The sequence below is a fragment of the Cololabis saira genome, chromosome 17, assembly GCF_033807715.1.
Source record: "Cololabis saira isolate AMF1-May2022 chromosome 17, fColSai1.1, whole genome shotgun sequence".
In the NCBI taxonomy this organism is placed as follows: domain Eukaryota; kingdom Metazoa; phylum Chordata; class Actinopteri; order Beloniformes; family Belonidae; genus Cololabis; species Cololabis saira.
In genome coordinates this window covers 10848237-10875621 of record NC_084603.1, presented here as the reverse complement: position 1 = coordinate 10875621, position 27385 = coordinate 10848237, and the positions used below count along the sequence as shown (strand labels likewise).

At 39.7% G+C, this 27385-nt stretch overlaps 1 protein-coding gene across 7 annotated transcripts in view; it reads right to left on the bottom strand.

The window, feature by feature from the left end:
- klc1b (kinesin light chain 1b) overlaps window positions 1-20529 on the bottom strand; it is a 30836-nt gene extending 10307 nt beyond the window's left edge. For 2 of the 7 annotated variants that reach the window (XM_061745232.1, XM_061745238.1), the window contains exons 1-13: window positions 17517-17750; window positions 10473-10743; window positions 8403-8633; window positions 7511-7592; window positions 5968-6196; window positions 5767-5854; window positions 4535-4636; window positions 3810-3983; window positions 3093-3192; window positions 1785-1837; window positions 1478-1545; window positions 737-845; window positions 135-287 (exon numbers count right to left, since the gene is read on the bottom strand). In XM_061745232.1, the coding sequence (XP_061601216.1) occupies window positions 135-287; window positions 737-845; window positions 1478-1545; window positions 1785-1837; window positions 3093-3192; window positions 3810-3983; window positions 4535-4636; window positions 5767-5854; window positions 5968-6196; window positions 7511-7592; window positions 8403-8633; window positions 10473-10721 (1638 nt within the window). In that variant the 5' untranslated portion in view covers window positions 10722-10743; window positions 17517-17750. Of the gene's footprint in view, window positions 1-134; window positions 288-736; window positions 846-1477; window positions 1546-1784; window positions 1838-3092; window positions 3193-3809; window positions 3984-4534; window positions 4637-5766; window positions 5855-5967; window positions 6197-7510; window positions 7593-8402; window positions 8634-10472; window positions 10744-17516; window positions 17755-20465 lie in introns of those variants that run through there. The other 5 variants (XM_061745233.1, XM_061745237.1, XM_061745234.1 and 2 more) reach the window with 5 other exon arrangements.
- Window positions 20530-27385: the final 6856 nt, after the last annotated feature.

Below are 27385 nucleotides of genomic sequence, written 5' to 3'. Positions count from 1 at the left end.
ATGTAATTCAATAGTTTGCAGGGTGAACTGCACCAGCCCACACGCTCCCATATCGTGAACGCCACCTGGGTTTTTTTTTTTTTTTTTTTTGCAGAGAGGCCGTGTTGATTCTACCGTAGTGGATTTGTACTCACCCCGTTCCACTCCACGCCCATACTCACTTCCTCGCCGGTCTCGGAGCCGCTCTCATACTTAACGCTGCTCAGGCTGTCCCTGCTCCTCCGCCTGTCGCCATCTGTGTCTTTCAGGATCTCCACCACACGCGTCTGGTGGATGGGGTCGATGCCCTGGTGGGGGAGGGGAGAAGAAAAACAGACAAAACACACACAACAAAACAGGTGAAACTAACAACCACAATCAGAAAGAAACAGGGGCATACTTTAACAAGTGACTGAGGGTGAGAAACACGTTTTATGGAGGATCTCAAGTGGTTTTATGTGTCCTGTCCCATTTATTGTGCTGGAAGCACCGTCCCAGAGACGAGGGATTTTAAATGGAGGTTGTGAGATGGGAGTGATGTTAGGGGAGAGAGGTGGGAGCTGTATGGGAGCTAGCAGGTAGAGACAAACCACTTACTGTGTTGCTCTGGATCCATAGCAATGTGGGGAAAGGGAAAGAAATATCATGAGAATTACGTCCTACCACGGGGCACATGATTCACAATTCATAAGAAAACACAGAGTAATCTGTTGTTTAAACAAAATGGACATTTTTGGAGGCAGGAACTACTGCTGACCTGCTTGCGAGACCTCACAGCACATTCCTCCAGGGTCTCGGCGGCCTCTAGCTTGCCCTGCCGGCGGTACAGGGCGCCCAGGTTCCTCAGGGTGGTGTTCACCGTAGGGCTGGACGTAGAACAGCCAGAGATTCAGTCCAAGGTCACACAACAGTTGGATAGAATAAAGTCAGGAGTAGGGCTGTGCGATTAATCGATTTTAAATCTAAATCGGATTCATTAATCAAGACGATGTTAAAAAAAGGAAAATAGATTTTCCTTTTTTGCAGCTGGCGGCATTACAGACAGAGCTCGTCTAGTCATCTTTGTTTGGTCAAGAAAATTGTAAATGTTGTCACTTTACTAAACTCAAGGAGGATTTACAGTATCTTTCAATTGCACTTCATTCCCAATAGGGAAATTTGTTTGCTATTTTTCTTTAAAAAGAAAGATAAAATATTTGAAACAATTTATTCCATTGTCTTTTGTAGTTTTACCAAAAAAATCGAAATCGAAAATCGGGTTTTCAGAGAAAAAAAAAAATCAGGATTTTATTTTTGTCCAAAACCGCCCAGCCCTAGTCAGGAGATGTACAATTTGGGGAAAAAAAAGGTTTGAATATAGCTTTTACTCACAGAAAAATAAAAGAGAAATGAATTTACAGTCTTATGACTAGGCAGTAAAGGCACAGAGTCTCATGATTAGGCAGTAAAGGCACAGAGTCTGGTGACTAGGCAGTAAATACATGCTTATCAGTCTCACCTGTTGACTTTGCAGGCCTTGTACCAGCCGCCGTACTCTCCATATGGAGTGTTGTCTCTGTGCTTGCCCTGGAAGTAAATCAGCCAACAGAGGAAGGTAAACACAAGGAAGAGATTGTGGCTCAAACTGGATCAGCAGCGTTTTTTCTGTTTACTGAAAACAATTCAATATTGTCCTGAAATAGGGCCACTTTTTTTACTTTGTTCTAAGCGCACTGGTCTTTTTTTTTATATTTTAAACGATGTGTTTACATGACTACTTTCATTTTGGTTTAGAATGACTAAAGAACAGCTAGAAGATGCCCCACCTTGCTCATCTCCTCTCTTTCCTCTGCGTGCATCCAGATGGGCTTGTTCTCGGCTGCAGACACACAGACACAGGAGAAAAGGTCTGCATATGGTACAAGTGGAAAGGAAAACGCCGCTGGAAGACCCACGATCAGCATTCATACCCTTTATCTAATCTATGAATTCCAACTTTCCCTTGAAAGATGGCTAATATTTTTCCTCTGATATTTATTGTGCATATTTCAGAGTTAATTGTTTAAGTGCCAGATTGTATAATTAAAATATCCCAATAATCAAATCCAAGCTCATTAAAGTATGAACAAATCATATTAATGTAAAAAATAATTGATATTGTTGATGTTAGGGGAGAGAGGTGGATGCTGTATGGCGAGTTAATTTACTAAAACCATAAAGGCCACAAACAGCTTTCATAAACATTTAACCAATAACTCTCTGAGGTATGTAGGAAATGAGCATAAAGATCTTTATTATATACAACAAATTTACCATCAAATTGCTTTGTACCACCGGAACAAGTGAGACAAGATAGTACCAGTGATACCACAAATATATATATATATATATATATATATATATATATATATATATATATATGTATAGGATTATTTCATTGATGAAACAAAATGCTACCAAATCCCTCTTTCAGATTCTCGTAGTCTTATATCTTCACACATGAATGTATTAAAAGTGAATGAATCAAGCCTAATGCAAAAGAAAGTAAAAATCTTTACGGTACAGAAGAAAGAAAAGAAAGTCTTTGCTCTACTTCAATAACTCAACAATAATTTAAAAAAAGGAAATAAATCTCTGAAAAATCTTCAAAGATTTTTCTTCAAGGGGTTCCGAGTGGAGCATTGTACCATTCACTTTTATTCAAAACAGTCAATCTAACTCTCTGAGGAAACCTAACAAAAGGGTTTATTTTAAGCTAAAAGAGGGGGAATCTTTCAGAGAAGTATATTCTGTTCCTTCAGAAGTTTCTGTAAAGATTCCCAGAGCCCTCTGAAAAGTGAAAACAGCCACGTTGCAATAACATGGTCCATTTTCCTCCCATCTGCCCGTGCTCGCTGAAGTGGCACAAAAGTCAGACGGCGTACGGAAATTTAAACACATAAAAGCAATAATAAATGTGATCTGTTCATTTGGAAGGCGTTTGATTTAGTCAACAACAACTGTCTTTGAAAATAACTTTGTGTTTATTAATTTCTTTGAAAGGTTGACAGAAAAAAACAAAACTCCACCAGAATAACTTGGTAACCACGCGCTCTAATCCCCAGTAAACTGCAGTGTCCACTATGAGGCCTTACCATCAACAGATCCAAACTCTTTCTCATGAGCACGAGTAAGAATCTCTTTGTACAGAACCTCAGCCTCCTTGTATTTTCCCTGTTTGAGGAAGCAAGAAGCCTGAAAAAGAAACGAGAGAGAAAACACTTTTATGTTGGGGTTAACTGATTCTAATGTGCTCTACTGCAAAACACCGGCCCGTAAATACCACCTATATCATCAGTGAAGCAGAGCAAGTGAGGAGGAAAGAAAGACCTTGAAGAGCTCTGCATAGCAGGCCAGCAGATAAGGAGAAATAGCCAGATGACTTCAAAGAAATGTGATCCAACTGACAACATTTTAAAAGATGATATTGGCCCTTCTGAAGGAGAACATTTCTTTTAAAAAGCCAGTATTAAAGAAAACAGCTTTCTTTTTTTTCAGGTCAGCATATAATGATAAACGGCAGCTGAAAACCATTTGAAGAAAGTTTTAAATGACATCCCAAGAGGAATATCTTCAGCCAGTACTTTATTTATATGTTCAACACCCCCGCGGGGACCAGGGTCAGACGACAGAACAAATGAGTAATTTTGTTCCCAGTGAAAAGACCTGTCTGCTTATGTTTAGTGCAGTCACGGCTCAGTTGGGAGGACAGTAATTATGGCTTTAGCAGCGGAATAACAAACAGGAACGTTTGACAGGAAGAGGGGAGAGCATACAGTGTGATCTGTTTAGTTTGGGAGCTTGTCTCTCACCAGGTTGTTCTTGGTTTTGGCCACGTTGGGATCGTCTGGGCCCAGCCTGCACTCGTAGATCTCCAGGGCGCGACAGTAGTAGTACTCCACCTCCTCATATTTGCCCTGGTTCTGGCACAGCAGAGCCAGGTTGTTCAGCTGTTTGGCCACATCTGGGTGGTCCTTGCCCAGGACCTGGTGGAAATCCAGGAGCAAATGTTTGGAATCAACATCTCAGTTGGTCCCTTTAGTCCTCCGACGCCTCCATCACCTCCATCTACATATCCTGTTGCTGCTTCTTTGAACCTGGTGCAACCGCCGAGGAGATCTAATAGAAGGCTGCCTGATCAATAGTGACGCTACAGAATGGAGCCTGCAGGCGAAGACAGATTCTCTATATCCTGCTGAGTTCAGTAGTTTGTCATATCTCCCATCCATCTCCCGCCTCTCTCCCCCCAACGCCTGCTATCCATTTTCAGCTATGCTCTCAATTAAACCCGCTAATTCCCCTGCAAGAAGGGAGCGGCCCCCAGTGGAAACTTCACGGATAATTTAAGAAAATAATTTGCTCTCTTCTCTATTTATAGCAGATTGTGTTACAGTAACTTCAACTGACATTAGAGAGACATTATCACCGTTAATTACTTTATTACAAAGAGCTACATGCTCACTGTTTTAGCCTTGATGAAGCCTAAATAGCTGTTCTGTGGAGCCTTCTAGCTGTGAAGTCCAGGGATGTGGCCTACCTTTTCTCTGATCTCCAGGGCCCTCTTACACAGCGGCTCGGCCTCTTTGTACTTCCCTCTTTTTCCATACAGCACAGCCAAGTTGTTCAGCGTTGCAGCAACCTGGCAACATACACAAATAGAAAATGGGATGAAGGCCTCCCCTGCTTTTGTACCGACGGCTTAGCTTTACAATTCACTTCAGGCTTTTATTTCACACTTGAATTGTATTTTGCTCAGTTAAGAAGAACCTCAAACCTCCGAGGCAGTTAATATGCTTGTGAGAAACGCACAAGTATGAGGCAAACTCCAAAGCGTCCAGCGCTGCAGGGGTAAGCTCAGCACTTTAATGACACCTTTTGGGTATTTGGAAGTGCTTTAGCAGCACAGTGTACATAAGTTTTTACAAAATCAGCAGGTAAAACTGAAACAGCTGGTGTCTTTGAAAGTTTTGCTTCCAAATGGCCGGTTAGTAATGGACCATATTGAATGTAGAAGTACCAATCAAACAGATATGATCGATTACTTAAATGCTGCAGACACTTTGTCAAAAATCCATGGTTTAACAGAAGGGAAATTATCTGCAACGATGGAGAAGGACAGGAAACATACTACAATGCAGATATTGCCTCCCCTTTGACAGGAGTTTTGAGCATTAAAAACCATCAACAGATGAAGAAGCGTGTCTGTGCTAGGGCTGTTCAATTTTGCCCAAAAATAAAATCTCGATTTTTTTCTCTCAAAATCCGATTTTCGATTACGATTATTTTGTGAATTGACAAAAGGCAAAGAAATGATTTCAAATATGCTGTTTTTTATTGAACATTTGCCCCATTGGGCTTTAAGTGCAAACTTTGCTCTTATTAAACCAAAAATGAGTAATAAAGTGCAAAACTCTGTAAAATAAGTTGAAAAAAGGTTTTAAAAAATATAATAAAATATAAAGTTTTATCTCTGGAAAAAAAAAAAAAATCAGCAAATCAGCACTTGCAAACATACAGTAAGTTATATTTCCAATTAAATAAAACAAGACATTTTCTAATTAAACTAAACTGGGTCTTTGCATGCTAAATAATAATGCAACCCATGAAGGAGGTAGAGGTGTGTAATGTGAAAAATCGATTTTACGAGTTTCACGTTTTAACATCGTTCTAATTACATAATCGCGATTACGATTTAAAATCGATTAATCGAACAGCCCTAGTCTGTGCCCATGTGCAGTTATGGCTTTGAAGTAAACTGTGAAATCTTACAGCAGGATGGTCTTTGCCCAAGGTTTTCTCACGGATAGATAGTGCATCGTTCAGCAGATGGGCTGCTTCTTTATATTTGTTCTGATCCCTGCATGAGTAAGAGACGGGACATGATAATGAGACAGCAGCGAATAAAAACATCATCAACAACAAAAAAGGTGGGATTGAGTGAATGTCTGTATGTATTTTTTTCCCCCTGACCTATAGACCAAAGCCAGGATGTTGAGCATGGTGGCCACATCAGGATGGTCATGTCCAGAGGTTTTCTCCAGGTCCTCCAAAGCCTGCTTGCAGAGGGGTACGGCCACCTCGTATCTGCCCTGAGAGGCGTACTGGATCACCAGGTTGTGCAGGGTCCTCAGGCGAGCTGGGATCTCATAGCCGCCCTGCTGGGCTGCAGCCACGGCTGCACTGTTGTGTTGGTGCGGCACTGTGAACGACCACAGCGGAGAGCAAAGGTCAGTCCGTCCGTCAGATAGAAAACTCTGACCTGATTACAGCACTTACTACATTTAGTGACAACTACACCACTGAGATAAATCTGTTATGTGTTTGAACAGCTTAATATCAGCTCCTCTAATGTCCTGGACTTGCATGGAGAGTCAGGTTAAATTACTATTAAATGGATGTGAATCCATTTAACCCTTGTGATGTCTTTGGATCAAAATGACCCAATTCTTCTATTCTTCTTTCCTCCTGCCATACCCTCTCCTTCCTTTCCTCCTTTACTCCTTTTTCTTCCTACCTCCCTTTCATCATTCGTTCCTTTATTATCTTCTTTGCTTTTCCTTCCTTATTTTCTACATTCCTTCCTTCTTCCCTCCCTTCTTTCTTTCCTTTTCTCCATTCCTTTCTCCCTCGCGTCTTTCCTTTTCTCCATGCCTTCATTCTTTTCTTCCTTCCTTCCTTCCTTCCTTCCTTCCTTCCTTCCTTCCTTCCTTCCTTCCTTCCTTCCGCTCTCTCCATCCTTTTTCCCTTCCTCTTTCCTTCCTTCCTTCCTTCCTTCCTTCCTTCCTTCCTTCCTTCCTTCCTTCCTTCCTTCCTTCCTTCCTTCCTTCCTTCCTTCCTTCCTTCCTTCCTTCCTTCCTTCCTTCCTTCCTTCCTTCCTTCCTTCCTTCCTTCCTTCCTTCCTTCTTTTCTCCCTTCCTTCCTTCCTTCCTTCTTTTCTCCCTTCCTTCCTTCCTTCCTTCCGCTCTCTCCATCCTTTTTCCCTTCCTCTTTTCTCCCTTCCTTCCTTCCTTCCTTCCTTCCTTCCTTCCTTCCTTCCTTCCTTCCTTCCTTCCTTCCTTCCTTCCTTCCTTCCTTCCTTCCTTCCTTCCTTCCTTCCTTCCTTCCTTTCTCCCTTCCTTCCTCCCTTTCCTACTTCCTTCCTTCCATATTTTCTCCCTTCTTTCCTCTCTCCCTTCTTTCCTACTTCCTTCCTTCTTTTCTCCTTTCTTCCTTACTTCCTTCCTTCCATCTTTTCTCCCTTCCTTCATTCCTTCTTTTCTCCCTTCACCCTCCCTTGACCCAAAGACTGCACAAGGGTTAAGTTACTGTCTTAATAGGAAACTTATTATAAAAAAAAGGGTGTGCTTATTAAGAACCATGCTGTAGAATTCTGTTGCAATTTAAAAACACATGTATAGATACTTTAAAAGTGTTTTGTGTTGTGCCAATCACCAATTTGTTATGTTGTGCCAATTTATAATCACATATGGAAAACGTGTACTGTCAAGGTTGGTCGTTGAGCTGCTGTACTTACTCCCCTGACCGGGCTCCTCATCGTCATTGGGGAAGAGATCGTCCAGGGAGTCCTTGGGTGTTTCTCGGTCCTTCTCCTCCTGCTGAGAGCATAAAACAAACCTGCCTTTAACCTTTAATGGTCACCAAGAATCACAGAAGGAAATTCAGGAACTGTCCTTATCAGACTTGTAAAATGAAAAGTGATGACAGGAACCACAAAGGAGAGAGGAATCGCTACTTAACTATTCTCAAGCTTTACATGTGATGTTATATCAGAAAAGAGATGCTGCTCATCGTAGCTTTAATATACACATTTACCCTCTGACAGCTTTGTAAGGTAAGAATAGCCCAGAAAAAGAGGAAAATGATGGTACTATGCTATTATGTGCAATGCAGTTTGAAAATTTTAAAGAACAACGAAAAAGGAAATCTGCCCGAGAGCAAGAGTTGCAGTTCAGGATGAATAGCACCCATTCATATTCATGAAAACACACCATTAATGCAGCAGCTGTTTAAAGTTTGAAAACAGAAGATCTGCTTCCTGAGGAAGAAGTGGAACCCTCAGGCTCCTACCAATATAGGATCCTGCAGAGTTAGTGGATACAGGCTACTATAGCCTCATCTGTGAATATGCTAAAATGCAGCGACTCATGCCCAATACCATCACTAATGACCACGCTTAATGGTTTTTTTCCTGGATTGAGCAACTTCTTACTTGTGTAAATAACACCTCCTCTGCCCTACAGTTTGTTTCTCTTCAGAGTTAAATATCTCACTTTGGAGTCAACTTTATCCCACTATTGAGCTCAAATCACAAACACATTTAGAATTCAGTCAAACAAACTCCTACTGGGGAAAGGATGTAATTAACAGGTACAATATAGTTTCAAATAAAAATAACTACTACTTACAGTGGGTGAAACATCCTCGTCATACTTTTTGAGCTGGTTCATGAACTCCAGGTGCTTCTTCTCCTCCTCCAGCTGAGCGACGCTCTGCTCGCTCTTCTGCAGCTTCTGCTGGGTGTTGGCCAGCTCGTCCCGCAGCCACTGGTTTTCTTGACAGAGCCTCCTCACCTGTGCACGCAGCTTCTGCTTCTCAGACTCCACGGCATTCAGGTGGTTGGACAGGGCCATCATCACCTGAGACAGAGACAGCATTGGAGAGCGATGACATTTCACAGGACCCAACTGCCACAGGGGACAAGAGTACGAACTGCGACTGGTTCTCAATGAATCATGATCACCACACAAACCTAGTATAGAATGAGGAAGCTCTGTGAAAGCAGAAACACTCTGTAGCACATTAATGTCTGGATTAAACAATATTTGCTATACAGTGTTGGGACTAGGGCTGGGCAATATATCGAGATTTTAATATATATCGATATATTTTCAAACGCGATATGGTACGAGACAATATCGTTTATATCTATTACTAAAAAAAAATTATTATTTTTTTAATGATTTTGATATAGCTTATTTTGTGACAAATTGACTTGAATGTTTTATTTGAGATTTGCACAAATGTTTTATTTGCACAACTGTCAACCTCAGTGGAAAAGTCTGCCTGTTACTGTCTACATTGTATTAATTGCACAGTGTATTTTAATTGAATTGTTATGCAGGAAAGGGATATTTGTTTTATTTTATTCAAGAAGCATTTTTATTCTATATATGCAGGCAGTTTATTTTTTTTCATTTGTTTTATACATTTTGATATTGTGCAGACCTCTGTTAATAAAGGAACCTGTGTGACATTTGGCACGAGGCTTTGTATTAAAACTGACGGTTTTTTTAAGGGTTTGCCTCAGAAAAAAATGAAGCTATCAGAGATGCTAACAGAGATGCTATGCTATAATGCTTTGGGGGAAACCCCAATTATGGCACAGGAAAAATATCAATATATATCGAGTATCGCCATTCAGCTAGAAAATATCGAGATATGACTTTTGGTCCATATCGCCCAGCCCTAGTTGGGACTAGCGCGTTATTTAGTAACGCGTTACGCTGTTAGCTTTGACGGTAACTAATACTCTAACGCATTACTTTTTAAATTCAGTAACGCAATTACCGTTACCAAACGGTGCGTTACTCCGTTATTTCTGCAGCTACAGTGAAGCTTTTTTCCCCCACACACGGAGACCGGAGGAAACGTAGTGTGTGTGCATTCAAAAACATGAGCGGTCATGGTGAGCCAAGAGAGCAAGCGAGTTTCGCAACGTGGAGATATTATCATTACAGTAATCCCTGGTTTTTCGCAGGGGTTATGTTCCAAAAGGAACCCGTGATAAGTGAAATTCTTTTTACAATTATTATAGAAGGCTTCAAATTGCGGAGATCAGCACCGCCTCGCACGTATTCCACTGCTCTTCTGAGCCGCTGCATCCCGACTCTGTAGCGTCTTTTTCTCCTAAAGCCGCCGTGCAGGTGTGTTTTTTCGAGAGAAGAACATAGTTACGGGTCGTTGTTGTCGCTCTTTTTTCTTCTGGGCAAAAAGATTCTCAAACCAACATGCCACCATTGGTTATATTTGAGACTGTAATGAACGATTCATCAAAGAGTCCTTTTCCTGAGCTGCTCGTTGAAGCTCATTGGTCGTTCTCAGCTTGTTGCTAAGCGACCAACGTTATTGACACAGGAAGTGAAGAAGCGGGGAGACTGTTTAGAATGCAGAACACGATGCACAATGCAAATCCATACAGTACCATGCTGAAATGAAGGCTAAAGGGGCATTAAATGGGATACATTTAAAATAATGCTTTTTTTAAACTAACTAAAAAGTTACTTTTCATAGTAACGCATTACTTTTTGGTCTAAGTAACTGAGTTACTAACTGAATTACTTTTTAATGAACTAGTAACAGTAACTAGTTACTATTTTTCAGTAACTAGCACAACACTGTTGCTATATTACAAATCTGTCTCTCTTTCTCTGCTGATTTTGATCCTAAAAACTCACATCTTCACCACCATGTCTTACCTGTGCTTCTCCTAGGCCCAGTTCAATCATCTCCACTGACTTGCGGAGCAGATTGGACTTCTCGTGGACAAGGTTGGCCTCTTCATCCTTCTTTAGGCACTTGATGGTCTCCAGTAGGCTGTGGAGGATCGAGTTGTGCTCATTTTTCAGGGCCTCCAGGCCCTGGATCACCAGCTTTGTGTTTGAGATGATCTCCTCCTGAGAAAGCTTCTCGAGCTTCTCCTCCCGCGGATACACCATGGTAGACATCTTCTCTGTAGCTCAAGGAAACCTGAGGAAGATTTTTTTGAGAAGGGGGTGTTAAACTTACACTACTGTGAATTTTAAACAGCAGTAGTTATAATAAAAAGGGACATTTTGATGATGATCTGTGAATATTTCAGCTCTATTAATTGGTGAACACTCAAGTCATAAAACACAACACAAGAGAACTGATCATGTTAAAACAAATCACATTGATTTACCCTCTGTAAAAGTATGCATCTTAAGTATTATATTATATTTTTCTACATAAAAAAAAGGTTAAGAATCCCTATATGACATAAAAGTTCCTCTGTATTTTTCAATGTGAAGACAGACACGTCATTTCTGCACTCAGCTACCTAACAAGATCATCCTCCGACAATGACACAGCAGTAACGAGAAGTTATCTAATGTTCTTTTACTGCAGCTGAGATAACGGATGAGTGGCTGAGATGGCACAGAGAGGATGACCCGGCAAAAACCTAGTAACAAGTCTGCCCGAGTAACAAAACGAACAATGTCTGTCACCTCCAACATTGCTGTTTTTCAAGGGAGACGTCAGCCCTTTTCACCGAGTATTATTTCCCCAAAACAGCAAGTCAGATGAACTGCAGCCCTTTTATGAAATTCACATCTTATTCATCATCTGAGGACCCCATCTCCACCCTCGCTGCTGTCTGGAAGATGAGAAGCTGCACCATCACCCACAACTACATTTTCCTAGAGTTGCAGGTTTCAGATATCAGCATATTCTTACCCATAAAATTCATAAAGCTAAGTTTTTAGTAACGGACTAGTAGACAAAAAAATGGATGATGGGAGTGATTAAAAGATATTGATATATAATCTGACAGAGCAAAAAGCTTTTAAATTGTTTTCTCTGGTTCAAGTTTGACTCGGAAACTAAAATACACGATGTCTACATCCAGCAGCTAACTCTAGTCGGTAAAAGCATGGAGGAAGAATGTTTGGACCATACCAATAGCCATTTATTCAATTACACAATTTGCCAGATTTCTCTGAACATACACACAACTAGGAAAGTTTATTTATAGGTCACAATTCATACACAAGGCAGGTCTATTCTCTGAGCGACAGGAGGCCAGTGCAGAGACCCGAGGACTGGACTAATATGGTCGTGTTTCCTGGTATGGTATGGCTAGTATGGTTGCCCGTCATTTCTTTGTAAAGTGCTTTGATATTTTTTTTTTTTTGTGTGATATACAAATAAATATACAAATAAAGTGAACTTAAACTGAATTCCAACATCTGTACACCTGAAATCCAGGCAACGTTGATCTTGTATACTCCACATTTTAACAGCAGTGGAGATAAAGGATTATAAAGCATGCAGTTATATAAATACCAGCTGAACTTGTACTGCTTACTTTTTGAAATATGCATTTCTGCAACTATCTGATTAACATGGATACCAAAACAGCCATTTGCTTCGCACAGCAATCACATAAGACTTGATTAATATACTAAGTGCTGTTTATAGAAACCGAGAGTTGATAAATAAAAAATAATAAAAAAGACCTGGTAAAAACAGTTTCAGTTGCATTTAAAGAAGAAATTTCAGAAACCTGAACGTCTTGGGACCATTAGGATTCAATACAAGGGAGGCCTTATTAAAAGGCGAATGCTGATTCATTTCTGCAGATGAAGCCTCACCCATTTATTAGCATCAGCATCCTTCAATTTCATCTGCAGGAACAAAGTAAAACATCTAACTGAACATTTAGCTCATATCCTGTAATTACTTTCTTTATACGTCACATAAATACAATGTAATTATAGCTGGGCTGTAAAGGAGCCTACTCTTTTATCATACTAGTGTGTACCACGGCTAGGCAAGCACCCAGCTACTGTGGGCAGGAAGCAGTCAATAAATTGGATTAGGGTTACAGACAGGAGATCAATATGACATCATAGCTACCGGTAGTTTACCAAACCCTGAAATCTTTGAAAGTGCAGGATGGTAATAAGGATCGATAGATTTTGCTTAAACTACCACTGTGGGGTAAACGGGAGTATACAGAACACCAAACACAAATGGGAATATTTGGGCTTGTTTTGCAGCCACAGGACCTGAAAACCTGAAGCATTGAGTCAACCATCTCTGTACACCAGAGTTTTCCAGAGTCAAATGTGAGGCTGTCTGGACAGCTGAAGTCTGGCTGAAATTGGATCTTGCAAGTGAAGAATAATCCTAAGAAAGTACACAGACCTTTATATGATGGAAACTAAATGACTCACAAATACATAGCCGAACAGACCAGAGCCACCTCTTCATGTCAAGACTTAGCAGTTCACCTGCATTACAACAATATGGGACCGTTTTTTGAATACAGTGATGTGTATATTCTGGAAAGAGAAAACAGATGGCTTGCAGGAGGAATGAAAGAAGCATCCTACTGTATGTTAAAAGAGAAAACAAAAATGTAAATGATGAGGTGAACAAATGTTACACCAATCCAATTTTTTTCAAACATGCTGCATCTACATTGGAAATCTGCTGTAAGTCCCTCAATTTCTATGTGGTTTAAGGATATGATGTCCTTTCTGAAACTTGAAAAAAATCAGGTACTCCAGTCGTGGTAGTACTGAAATGTTCTATCAAAGATGGCAACATTTCATATCCCATGTCTCAAACTTAAAAGTGTTACCCACTTAGAGGTGCCTGTATAGTGCTTGGCACTCATTCAGGTGTTTTCATATACTTTTTATTTCCTTTTTGCAATTTTATTTATGCGTGGGTGTGTATTTGCATTATGGTGTTTAGAGTAATAGTTTAGTGAGCTGTTTTTATTTATTTTTATTTTTTATATATATATATATATATATATATATATATATATATATATATATATATATATATATATATATATATTTTTTTTTTATTTATCTATTTATTTTCTTTTTATTTATTTATTATCTATTCTTTTTTTTTTCTTTTGCGTAATAAATTCTTATCCTGCTATAATTTTATATCCATTTATTTTATTTTTTTTAATTTTTATGTTTCTATGTTGGAGGGGTTAAAAAAAAAAGGGAAAAAATCTTTGACTTGTGATTTTCTTTTAGTGATACTTGGTACACTACGGTCACTGAATGTAGTGATCTTTCTATTGTTTTTTTTTTCTCTTCGAAATAGTTATGAAGATGTATGTACCAGTGTTACTTTGGCTATTGATCTCAATAAAAAAATTTATAAAAAAAAAAAACATGCTGCATCTAGGATCCATGAGATCAAAAGATCTTTTATGTTGACATGGTTAACAGCGTACATTTGTCAAAGACGACCCACGGGAGAGAAAGATGGATCAGTGATGTACATAACTTCTGCAAGTCACAAGAATAAATGATCCATTGGTCTTGAAAGTCTCCGTAAGTAGGAAACTGAAAAAGGCTTTTGGATGAGAGCTGAAATGTCAACAAAAGTCAATAATATAGGAGCAGCTGCCTTGTCAGGCATTTAAAATTACCATAATCTGGACGACTGGGATCTACACCAGCAGATCTTCTAAGAGCTAATTATACGACATGCATTTGTGAAGGCCGTCGTGGCATGCCCATATTCCAAGCTCAAAACAAAATGACTAGAGGGCTTACAGTCTGCAGTCTGAGCATGCAGAAATGTAAAAATGTACCAGCTGTGGTGATCACCAGCAATGTTGGGGAAAACTAACATTACCTTAGTGACAAACACTCACCGGCCACTTCATCAGGTATACCTCATTAGTATGGAGGTTGGACAGGTTACTTTAGCACTGTCTTTATTCTCTATAGCACAGATTCAATTAAGTGCTGAAAAAATTCCCCCGAGATCTTGGTTCATATTCAAGAAGCTAATGTTCAATTATATATAGGGGTGGGCAAAAATATCGATATGGCAATATATCGCGATACTTTTCCAGCTGATTCAATATCGATATTCAAAATTTGAATATCGATTTTTTTTTTTTATATATTTTTTATCCCCGATTTTTTCCCATTACATCACCCAGTGCTCCTACCTAAGTGACAGTCCTGGGCATTGCCACTCTCTACCAACCCTGGGAGGGCCCTGCACTGAGCTCAGGTTTTATTTCATTTTATAATTTATTTTTTATATAACACAATTGCCTGTCCTTAAAAAATGAAAAATAATGGACAGATGTTTATTTATTTATGGATTTATATCTATACTGACTGATCACTGTGCCTGTCCTTGGTTTTAGTACCCATCTTTCTTGTGTTTATTATCATTTGCCACATAATTAAAGCAACCTCATACTAAATTTAATGTTAATTTCATATGATGTAAATAATATGAAAAACATATACAAATATGTTGTAACTTTAGCTTGTATAGTTATAATAAAACATTGTTTTGACTCAGTTTGTCCCATGAATTGTCACTATAATCTGATGAACGTGCAACTCGGATTTTAACTATCATCTGATGTACATATATACAACTTGGATTTTAAAATGTGTAATGCATTTTTAAATTTTTTGGTGAACTATGTAGAATATAATAATCGGGATATCGCAAAATCGGGATATCGCAATGTGTATCGTATCGTGGCTCAAGTATCGTGATGCGTATCGTATCGTGAGGTCCTTCCCAATACCCACCCCTAATTATATACATACTTATCCTGCTGGAAACAGGCATCAGGAGACAGGCATACTTTGGTTATAAAGGGACGAATATGTTCAGCAGCAAACATCAGATAGGCTGTGAGATTAAGGCGCCATTCTTGGGTTAACATGGATGCAGAGAAATCTGATCACAAGAAGCCAGTGCGAGTACATGTGTTCACAACCTGGCACGTGTACTCAAATGCATGTTGAGTAATTAGATCTGAATCCATCCAGACATGTGTTCAGTCCTTGTATTAACATCGGCTTCATCTGATTGGTATTCATAGAAACTCATCTTAATGTGAGGTCTAAAACTATGTTTAATTGGTACTAAAAGCCTTAAGTGTGCTAATAAAACATCCCCTACATCATTACATTACTACCAGTGATACAAGACATGATGTACCCATGCTCGCACGTTGTTCACACCAAACTCTGACCCTACCAGCTGCATGTTGTAGCACAAACTTAGTGATCAAACCAAGCAATGCTTTTTTTTTCCCCTTTCATTTCAATTACTGTTGTCAGATTTCTGTAAGCCTGTGCAGCATGTACCCTCAGTTTTTCTGTTCTTAACTGTTTCAAAATAGGAAATGTTGTACCTTCAAATATGCTCTTCTGCCTACCTTTGAGGCATCACAAACACCTCTGGTCATTTTGACCTTTGGGATCAACGTGGCATTTTCACCAAGAGAACTGTTGTCTCTTAGGATTGTTGTTGGGGATTTTCCCCTTGATCATTTTAAGTAAACCCTAAATATGGTTAGATGTGAAAATCCCAGTAGATCAGCAGGTTCTGAAACACTCAGACCAGCCCATCTGGCACCAACAAGCCCACCAGAAGCCCATCTGAACTTCAGCAGGTCATCTTGACCATGTCTTCGTGCCTGAATGCACTCAGCTGCGACTATGTGATTCAGTAATTATACATACATGTATAATTGTGTATAATTATACACAAGGTATACTTCACAAAGTCGCAGTATAGTGTAATATAGAGCGAGATAGCTGCCTACAAAAAAAGAACAATTTCTTTATACAGATGTCTATGCAAATATCAGACAAATCAACCTGGACTCTAGTTTGAATAGTCAAAAAAATGTATTTATTGTGTTCAGCTGCTTTTATTGCCACAGCCTATAACAGTATCAAGTTAATGGAAAAGAGCCGACTGCAGTGAAGTCAGAGCAGGGATTATAAAACCTTAATATTTCTCTCTCATTAGATCTGACAAAAAAGCTCCTATCATCTCAAAGCAGCATCTGAAATACCTTCTTTGAAAGATCAAGGTTGTTCACTGATCAGATAGCTTGTTTCCCTGTAGACTTACTCTCAGAGTCTCAGGTGTTTCACACCTGTATGGATGAAAGGACCGTGTCACTTTAGATTCACTATAACTAACAAACGCTTCCATATCAGCCAGCTTTCACATGATAAAATACACAAAGACTCTCTTTAGACAATAGTAGGTAATATTTGCCAACTAAAAAAGGTGATAAAAAAGGTGAGATAAGATATTTGTTTTGGGCAAATGAAACCGCTAAAGGAATAGATCGGCATTATAAAACTCAACAGACTTGCAAGAAGCAAGGCATTGACGCATAAAGTCTGGAATATGACCACTTATGAATAACTCAGCTTTTAGGAAAACATAAACTTTCACCCACAATGTATGTTACACATTACACCGTAAAAGATTACATATTGACATGATATGGACTTTCACCCACATGCCCCTCGTGACCAAGTTAAGAAATGAGGCCTCTATTATCACTGTTAAGAAGCTGTGAGGTAACTAGCAACAAGAAATGTCACCGGCTCACTTAGAACAAGTAAAAAGTATTGATAAAAAAACAACCCACAGCTATTTGACATGCCTGTTTAACATGCACACAGTACAGATGAGACGCAGTGTATAAGAAGATGCTCTTACCTCTCAATGGTACTTTGCAACAAAATTAGTATTCTACAAAATCAAAAACGGTTGCAAAGTATTTGGGCTAGATATGTATTAAACATGAAGACATAAGCCTTGCGAACAAGCCGAAATAATAAAAGGAGGTTCATACTGCACTGAGAGATTATTGTCATTTGCATTACAAAAATCTGCTTAAGACTTTTGATAGCAATGTGTTGAACTGCTACAGTTTACTGGACCAGAAAACAAACCTTGCTTTCAGCGTCAGATCAGTGTCTCAGTAGTTTGGCATGGAAAAAGGCTGATGAAATAGCGTCTCCTCCTCTGGAAACAACGCTACATGTCAGTAAAGTGCATAATACAAACTGCTGTCCGTATCCAAAGGGTCCCCTTTAAGATGAAAATGAAAGAATGACGAAGGCTGAAGCGGCAGGGAAGAAGGAGGGTGGTGATGATGGGAACTGCCTGCAGGAGGATTGTGACCTTCCCACTGCTTCATCAGAATAGCCAGCATCAGCTCACGGCGCACATTAGGAGACAGGCCCGCCCACAGCGAAGAGGAAAACAGAAACGCAGAGGAGCAGGTTGGGTGGGGGAGGGAGCCAGCCCTGGTCCTCTCCTCTCCTCTATGAACTCAGACACAATGGAGTAGCCTAAATGACATTTACAGGCTGAACACAACTGCACAGGCCACCAAACCTGAGGACACAGCCCCGTACGAAGTTTAAACTCTCTCATGGGTATGACTAAGAATTGCAGTTCCTCAACATGTCACCAAACAAATGCATAAATAAAATAGAAATGTGCAAGAGCCTCTGCTGGTTTGGTCATCAGAAAAATTAGATAAAGCCAACAATTCTTAACGACACACACAAAAAAAAAAGTCACATTACTGAATATGTAGGTGTTGAATTGCTGTTGTTAACTTTACGTGGAGCTAGGAATGAATGTTATTGGTCGAACTAGATGACTCCACCTTGCAGGGTGCTCAAAGGTCTCGTAATAATACAGCAGCAACCGTACCACATCAAGCTCAAAAGTCCATAGAAGTATCCAGGAGGAAAGAATAGTGCAATGAGAGGGTTTGTTTTTCTTTTTAGATCGTGTAGAAAGCTCTTTGGACTATGTATTGACTTGTTTCCTTCCCTGCACAGTGGGAACATAGCCCATCACTATGTCATGTTTCCTCATCCACAATTACGCTATTCACTAGTCAATTCAAGAGTCAGTCAGCATCTGTCATTACATCTCCACTTTTTGGCAAGCACCATTGCCTAATGTCTCCTTACCATCGCCGCATGACATAAATGGATTGTGCTTTGTGAACTATTCTCACAAAAGTGGATGAATTGAACTGACTTCAATAAAAATAAATGCAAACTTGCTCTTGCCAAGAGTAATTACTGCTTCTTAGACTATTGTGAGCTTCCTTGAAATTGCTCTGGTCTGATCTTTTGAATATCGTTTCAGAAAGGGAGTTAGTATTAATAAAAACTTACATAAGAAATAAAAAACTGAGGCGAGTGCTTAAATAAGCAAAAAGGTGGAGCAAATCTGCTGTCATTGCAGAGATGCCTCTCTTGAACACTTGGTGAAGTGTGACACCACCTGAGCGTGAAATCCTGCACTATTTTCTGCACAAGCGGAGAGCGAACACACAGCTGGCATCACTGTCAGACACAAAGGACAGACAGGCATCCACGAGGGTGTGGCGGAGCCTGGAAGAACCGGAGGGGAAGTGCCAGTGACACTGTCCAGTCATCCAGGACAATAAGCCAGCTGTTAGAGCGCTTGGTTTATACCTCGACAAAGAAAAACGTCCGTCTCGATATTGTCAATTATTTTAAAAAGGATCATCTGTTTGAGCATCTATCGAACTTGGAGGATCTGACACCTGTATCTTACTTAGATTAGTTTGTCCTTTATTCCTCCCTCAGAGCTTTGTGCAGCAGCAGTACACACACATGCAGGGAAAGGGTAAAAAAAAAAAAGTTAAAAAACATAACAAAATTTAAACAGTGTATATATTGGAATGAAAATAAAAGTAGTGCAGTACGAGAAAGAAAGAAAACCAGCGCAAAAAAAAGCAGATAAGATGTGTATGAGGTAGAGAGATATTGCACATCATGTTTTTGTGTGAAGTGGATGTTATTACATACTGACGAATTTATCTTATCCATTGAGATATTGGTTTATTGTGCTTTAAATTATAACAACTGGACTAAAATCTGCCAACTTCATCAGAATCAGGTTTTTTGGCCAAGTCAGGTCAAACATAGCAATTCTTGACAAGTATAAAAATGGGGACCTCTAAAGAAAGTAATTTACCTTACATATGTATTTCTTTGATTATTATTTTGTTCATTGTGGATGGATTATATATGATACAAATATAACTGCCTGCATTCAAGGCTGGGAGATTGGACTTTTGAATTTAGGATATTGTAGGAGACTGGTTCAATTATGACTGATATTGTTTATTGGTTGTTTGTGTTGTATTTATTTTTTGTTATTTTGTCTTTTCCTTCTTTTCTTTAATTTTTATAGGTTATATATGATATGATATTGTGAGGAAGGGACAGGACTAAATAAGCATTCTGCTTCCTCCTGTTCCCTCTCGAACACATTGTTTTGCTGTGTTTTATTTTTGAATGAGACTGTTAAATTGTTTAGCTTTTTTTTAAATATTTTGATGCTTTTAATTTAATTGGGTTTTGTTGTGTTCGAGACAAAGCAAACAACAAAAAAAAAACAAGACAGGGAATTTGACTCCTGTTATTTCGCTCACTGTACAGTAAATAGACAAATGACAGCTCTTATTAACAATTAAACAATTAAAAAAAAGTGAAAGGTGCAGCATTAAGATCCACCAGTATCACATCATAGTTACCAACACCACACTGGCTGTGTCATTTGCCTCACTGGAAAACCTTTCACACTGTATGAGTGAATAAGTGGCTTTGACAGCCAACTCAATGGGAATGTTTGAACTCTAATGTTTTTATAGCTGCGCTAGCCTGGGTTAGCCGCTTAGCATCACCACTCCCTGGTCAGTGCTGCCAGCTCCTTCTAGTCAAAGCGCTAAACGGCTCAGAAACCACATACACGACACGTATCGGCGGACACGACTTCAACACGTTCCCCCTCCGCGTACACGGCTCACACAGCTGTAACTGTATATAATATTGTCTTTTACTCACCGAGAGCTGGCACAGGCGGCTAACTCAGCCCCTTTAGATCCAAAATGGCTCCCACACGGGCACGGTTCTCCCAGAAGCCCCCGCGGCTGACGTCAGCTGCGCTGACGTAATGTTTTGCTTTCTGCAGCTTTTCTCCGAGAGGAAGCGATCCAAAGGCAACGCATGCAAAAGCGCGGATATAGCGACATCTGGTGGTGAATACTGATCACTGCAGGCTGCAGTTCTTTCGACTCCTGGGCCCAATCCCAATACTCCCCCTACTTTCTTTCACTACCCCTAAAAAAGAAGGGACAGATTTTAGGGCACTTGAAATCTTTCCAGGGCCCTGTCCCAATACACCCACTACTCCTACTTTCCACACCACCACTAATCAGGAAACTGAGAGCCAAAAACTGTTTTAATTTCAGCTGTAGCGCTGTTAATATAACACTTTATTAAGTTTTTTTTTAACAATATTTTTTATTGAAGTTCAACAAGCATATCAAAACTTATGTCAAATTTACAAACTTTTTTTTTCCACATATATACACATATATCCCCTAAAACAATCACACAAACAGTAAAAAAAGGCAGGATCGTACATTCACATCGCCAGTGTGAGTTTTGTTGTTATTCAGTGTTAATCATCTCTTTGGTCAAGAAAGACATAAATGAGTCCCAAACATCAATAAATTCTTTCTGTTTACCCTTGACTATATAAGTCAACCTCTCCAGACCAAGACCCGTCATCAGCTCCTTCTTCCACAGTCCAAGTGATGGTGGTTCAACGTTTTTCCAGTGTAGTGCAATCACTCTCCTTGCATGGAGAAGTCCAAAATCTGTCATTTTTTATTGCTTTGTTGTGTTGACCGTGTCTTTGGGGTATATTCCAAGTATGCAGACTTTTGGCATCAAAGGGATGTTACACTTTATTAAGTTTTGAATATTTTTTCCGGCGTAAAAGTAACCGCTAAGATCCCCAACCTGAGCTCAGTTTATCCAAATAACGCCTGTTAAGAAATTTGACCCGATGTTTTCGGAGATGAGAAGAGCCGCCGGTCCGGGGCGCAGCAGCAGCAGCAGCAGCAGCAGCAGCAGCAGCAGCAGCAGCAGCAGCTCACGTACAGACGTGATCGCCAGGTCAACCTGCGCCGTTGTCGTCCCGGGGGAAAAACCTGCAGCTCTGTTGAGAATTACAGCTGGCTGAAATAAATCATTTAGGAAGATAAATGTTGGTTTAATAGATGAAATCTAACAGTTGTAGCTACGCCTGTTAAGAAATTTGCTCCGAAAATTTCGAGATTTCTGTCTGCCGGCTCCGGAGCTGATTTATGGGTCCGCGTTAAATCGACGCAGAGCCTACGGCGTAGGGTACGGCGTAGGGTACGGCGTAGGGTACGGCGTATGGGCGCGTCGCCGCGTAACATCGACGCACAGCCTACGGCGTAGGTTACGGCGTAGGTTACGTAACCTACGCCGTAGGCTCTACGTTGGTGTAACGCGGAACCATAAATCAGCCTTTATTCTGGCGTGATCTTCGGCAAACGGGCAAACTAGTGATTATGTACATTCACTGAGTGAATTATATTATGAATAATATTATGAAAGTAAAATATATATTTCTCGCTAGAAATGTAATCAAAATGCATTTTTATGCAGAAACTAACTCAAAATATTGGTTTCTATTCACAAAAAAATAAGAAATGTCCGCCATGTTGTTTTTTTTTTTATTCAGTCCGCAAACGACGACGAAAAGCATTCAGGGAATTTTTTTTGTCCCTAGATCAGCTAGTCAGCATTGGAAAACACTCGTTCCTTAGGGACAGATTCATAGCCACTACACTACTTTTCGTCACTACCCCAAGGTGGAAAGAGGAATTGGGACACCACTATCCTCACAGGAACGCGCAAAACTTAGGGGTAGGGATGAAAACGAGGGGTAGTGGGAGTATTGGGACAGGGCCTTCTGGTCATACCTGTCAAGTTTTGAAACTTCAAAATTTTAAATGAAATTTACCAACAAACGAGTTTTTAAGACTTTTGAATTGAATAATTGTGTTTTTGTGAAAGGGAAATTGAAACTTTGCAACATCTTTTCTTTCAGTGTGAATCAGTCAAAGGACATTGAGCTACATTTAACAGTGAAGACAGTTATATTTGGTGTTTTTGCTGTAGACAAGAATTTGGACTTTGTCCTTAATAATTTGGTGTTATTGGGAAAGTTCTTCATTCACAAATGTAGATATTTTAAGACCAAACTGTGTTTGACCCATTGGAGAAATGAGCTAACGCTCTTGTTAAAGAAAAGAAAGCCCTTAAACTATTTTCTTTACTTGAAAGATATGATTTAATATGAGATGGCCCTTGTGAGTTATTTTTTGTTTATGTTGCTCAACCCAAGGCAAAAGTTTGTAATTCTGATATGACGTTTATGTGCCTTGTTTGTTTGTATCTATGTTTCAATAAAAAAATAAAAACCTGTCAAGTTTTGGATTTAAAAATACGGGACATTTTCCGCCAACCGAGGTCCAGTATCTTACATTTTAAGACAGATTTACGAGAAATGTAAAATAACCACCTGTCAACCACTTACAATTATGTGTCCAGAATGATAAGATAAGTCTACCTTTGTTGACACTGAAATGCTGTGGACATTCCTATGTATGTGTCCTATCCACCTTATTCCTACGGCCCATGAGGCTTTGCGCGAATTGTGGGAGCTACTTCCGGTGCTGCCCCAACCGGCGTTTGTTTACATGCTGAGTGAACGCGTTAACCCTCTTTCTCCGAGCGTCGGGGATATAAAACATGTGGAAACACCACCTGTCACAGCTCAAACGGGACAATATCATCTTACCGCTGCCTCCTGCTGTTGAGGGATGGGAGGACGACCTGAAGAAGTGAAGAAATGCTTAGAAGATGAGAAGTATCTCATTCTTCCCAATGGGCAAAGTGGATACTCCTCCAGGTGGGTAAATATTGTTACTTATCAGTACTCGAGATGAGGGGGGATGGCATTCCCCCAGAAATAAAAACGGTCCAAATCATCCCCCTTTCCATCCCTTATGTCATTTCATTAATGAATGTGGTTTTACTGCTATTTCAACATTTAGAGTCATCACCAGAAAATAACATTTGGCAATTTTCACCTGTTTCAAGTAAATTTTCACCTGAAATAAGTAGAAAAATCTGCCAGTGGGACAAGATTTATCTTCTTATTACAAGCAAAAAAATCTTGTTCCACTGGCAGATTTTTTTTACTTATTTCAAGTGAAAATCTACTTGAAACAGATGAAAATTGTTCTTTTTTCCAGTGATGAGTCTTGTTTTAGGTGTAATGAGATTTTTTTTTTTACTAAAATGAGACATTTTAACTAGAAATAAGACAAATATTCTTGTTAAGATTTAGAGTTTTTGCAGTGATCCATTTTACTTATCCTGTGAAGGACAGAGTCATATTGATAAGTTCAGAAAAGTGTTTTTTATTGTTGTGTTTTGATGTATTTGATGTAAGCCCAGTGGATATTTAAAGCTTACAGAAGGCTGCATTTAACTGCTGCTATGTCATTCCTGCAGTATTTCTGCAGGTGTTTTGGTCAGTGCTATTATTTGTAATATATTATATTATTTGTAATCAGCACAAATTATCTGTCCCCATATGATAAAATCCACCACCCCCCCTGATTTTTTTTTTTTTACAACTCGAGTACTGCTTATAATCTATGAACTAATGTGACAGGTAGGCTACTTGTGAACCTACATTAAGACAAACTGTAAGCCATCTTTTATATTTATTCTTTCAGGTCCAGCTGGCAGTGATGTGCCTGGGGCTGCAAGCTGGTTATCTGGACACCAACTGAGCACCTGGAGTTCCAAATTTCATTTGACAAAGACTTCAGATACACACATGAAACACCTCCAGAACTTTTCACACATGCTTCACACAAACATTTGTAGATGAATTTGGTACAAAGAAGATTCAGCTCTGCCCCTCTGTATAAAGCTAGGGGGAAAACAATACAACAGACTTCATTTTTGTTTTCAGTTTTATTAAAAACAGAACCTGAAAGATCCCCTCCTGACATATTAGGACATACAATATTGGGACATGAATCAAAACATTTTAACACAAAAATATTGTTTAACAAAAGCACATTACATTTGTGTCTTAAGTGAGAGAGATTCAGTTTACTGTCGGAGGACTTAAGAAACCAGAAAATATTCACACCTGACAAACTGAAATCACAATATTTAGACTTTTATCTCCTCAAAAAAACAACAATTGCAGCTGGACCTCAATTGTTTTCAGAAAATGTTAAATGAATGAAATATGTAAGTGCAGCTCTACAAACTACATACAGCACTTAACCTGTTGAGAGTTATGTGTTAAAGATACTGTAAGTGTAACGGTACCTAAATTGTTTTCAGAAAATGTTAAATGAATGAAATATGTAAGTACCGGTATGTTTAAGTGCAATATTAAATGTCTTCTCACTTTTCACTTGAAATAAACTCAGCTCTTTAATTCACTAAACCAGCACAAATCTTGAGCATTTTGTCAATTTTGGGCACAAAGTTAATTTGGTCCTGTTTGAGAAAGAATCTTGTACACCTTCAGGTTCCTTATTCAACATGAATGCGGGCATGAGCAATGCAGCGAGTGACCTCCTCACTGGTCAGCTGGCATCCTTTGCGTGTGAATGCTGGAATGATTAGCTTCCCCCTACGCTCCTCCAGCAAGTCTCTAACTGTGAAACCACGGTCACCCATCACCTCATCTCCAGCACGTAAATAATAGAATAGGTGTGGTCCTCCATCCCTGGGTCTGACCACTGTGTTTGGGCATCACAGGAAGCTTTGGTGTTGATCACAGCTCCTCCTTCTGATCCATCTGGTCAGGCTCATCTGAGGGAGCAATACAATACACAATTATTAAGATAAGATATGATACATTAGGGTTTTCCCTACCATTATAACACCCCCAGCCCCCTCATCAAATGTACCTGGGGGAAAACCCACAACCCCCCACCTGCAACCACATCACCTAAGCCCTCCAGAAGTTTAGGAAAAAACCGGTACATTATCACAGCCAGTACTGGAGTTGATGGGGGATGAGGGGGATGGAATCCCCACCCTGAAATAAAAACGGTCCAAATCATCCCCCCTGTAAAACTGCCACCCCCCCTTTACATCCCTTATGTCAGTTCATCAATGAAAGTGGTTTTACTGCTATTTCAACATTTACATTTAACATTCTGGTTAGAGTCATCACCACAAAAATGTGACAATTCTCACCTGTTTCAGGTAAATTTTCACTTGAAATAAGTAAGAAAATCTGCCAGTGGGACAAGATTTATCTTCTTATTACAAGCAAAAAAAGTCTTGTTGCACTGGCAGATTTCTTTTACTTATTTTAAGTGAAAATCTACTTGAAACAGATGAAAATTGTTGTTTTTTCCAGGGATGAGTCTTGTTTTAAGTGTAATGAGATTTTTTTACTAAAATGAGACATTTTAACTAGAAATAAGACAAATATTCTTGTTAAGATTTAGAGTTTTTGTAGTGATCCATGTTACTTATCCTGTGAAGGACAGAGTCATATTGATAAGTTCAGAAAACTGTTTTTTATTGTTGTGTTTTGATGTATTTGATGTAAGTCCAGTGGATATTTAAAGCTTACAGAAGGCTGCATTTAACTGCTGCTATGTCATTCCTGCAGTATTTCTGCAGGTGTTTTTGGTCAGTGCTATTGTTTGTAATATATTATATTATTTGTAATCAGCAAAAATGATCTGTCCCCATATGATAAAATCCACCATCCCCCCTGATTTCTTTTTTACAACTCGAGTACTGATCACAGCTAAGATTTAAAATTTAATTAACAAAAAACTTTTTTCTTATCAACATGTCTGTAGTGAAACTATTGTATTTTTATTCTAATGCTGCCCTGCAGTCCGTGCCATAAACACACTTTGTATTTTAACTGCACAGAAAATAATAATAAATAATACTAAAGGTTGTCATTACCGGACAAATACTACAATGCTGTGTCCTCCATACACCTGAAATCATAACTGATATTCTCATTACATTAACCTGAAATCACACCTGATATTCTCATGAAATTAACCTGAAATCATACCTGATATTCTCATGATATTCCTGTCAATCCTCTGAGGATTCCCGTCTCTCCTCCGGCAGTCTGTCGGATCCGAGCCACAAAGTATGATGCAGGTTTTCCTCCACAACACGACGTACCCGAGCTCCGCAAGGACATTTTAGTAAATGCTACGGTTGATAAACATGTTAAACATTAAATGTCAGAAAACAAAACCGTAACTTCTCTGCTAGATTGAAAGCAAATTGCTTTAAAATAAACCGCTGTTCATGCTCAGCTGCCATGGTTAGTCAATGGCGTTACGGAACTTCCGGCGGCTAACCGGAAGTCACTCCCACAGCAGTTTCTACAGTAGAGGCTCCAGGAATAAGGTGGATAATACAGTGATTCTTAACCATAGGGCCGCGGCCCACACTTGGGCCGCGAGCGCCATCTAGTGGGCCGCCAAAAGAAATTCAGTTTTGTACGTGTGGGCCGCGAGGGCCGCGGGACTGCATAGCAACTCCCGACCAAATGAGGAGAAGAAGACACTCAGCTAGCTGTACGTGTAATAGTAAAAGAAATGGTGTGTATTAACAGAGAAAATCCTTCATTTTGCACAGAGTAGGTTTAGATTTGCCAGGATTAGGGATCGATTAATTGGGTCTGCGCCCAGAGCGAGCGAGCGCGGCGTCATCATTTATCCCGGCGCGTCCCCGCGGCCGGGGAGGTCGGCTGAGGGTGCCGCTCGGGCGGTGGGCTCCGTCGTTACTGGTGAAGGATGGTAGATGTAGATGCGTGGGCTGTCGTGTCTGCTGGACTGGACTGTTCGGGCTTTCGAAAA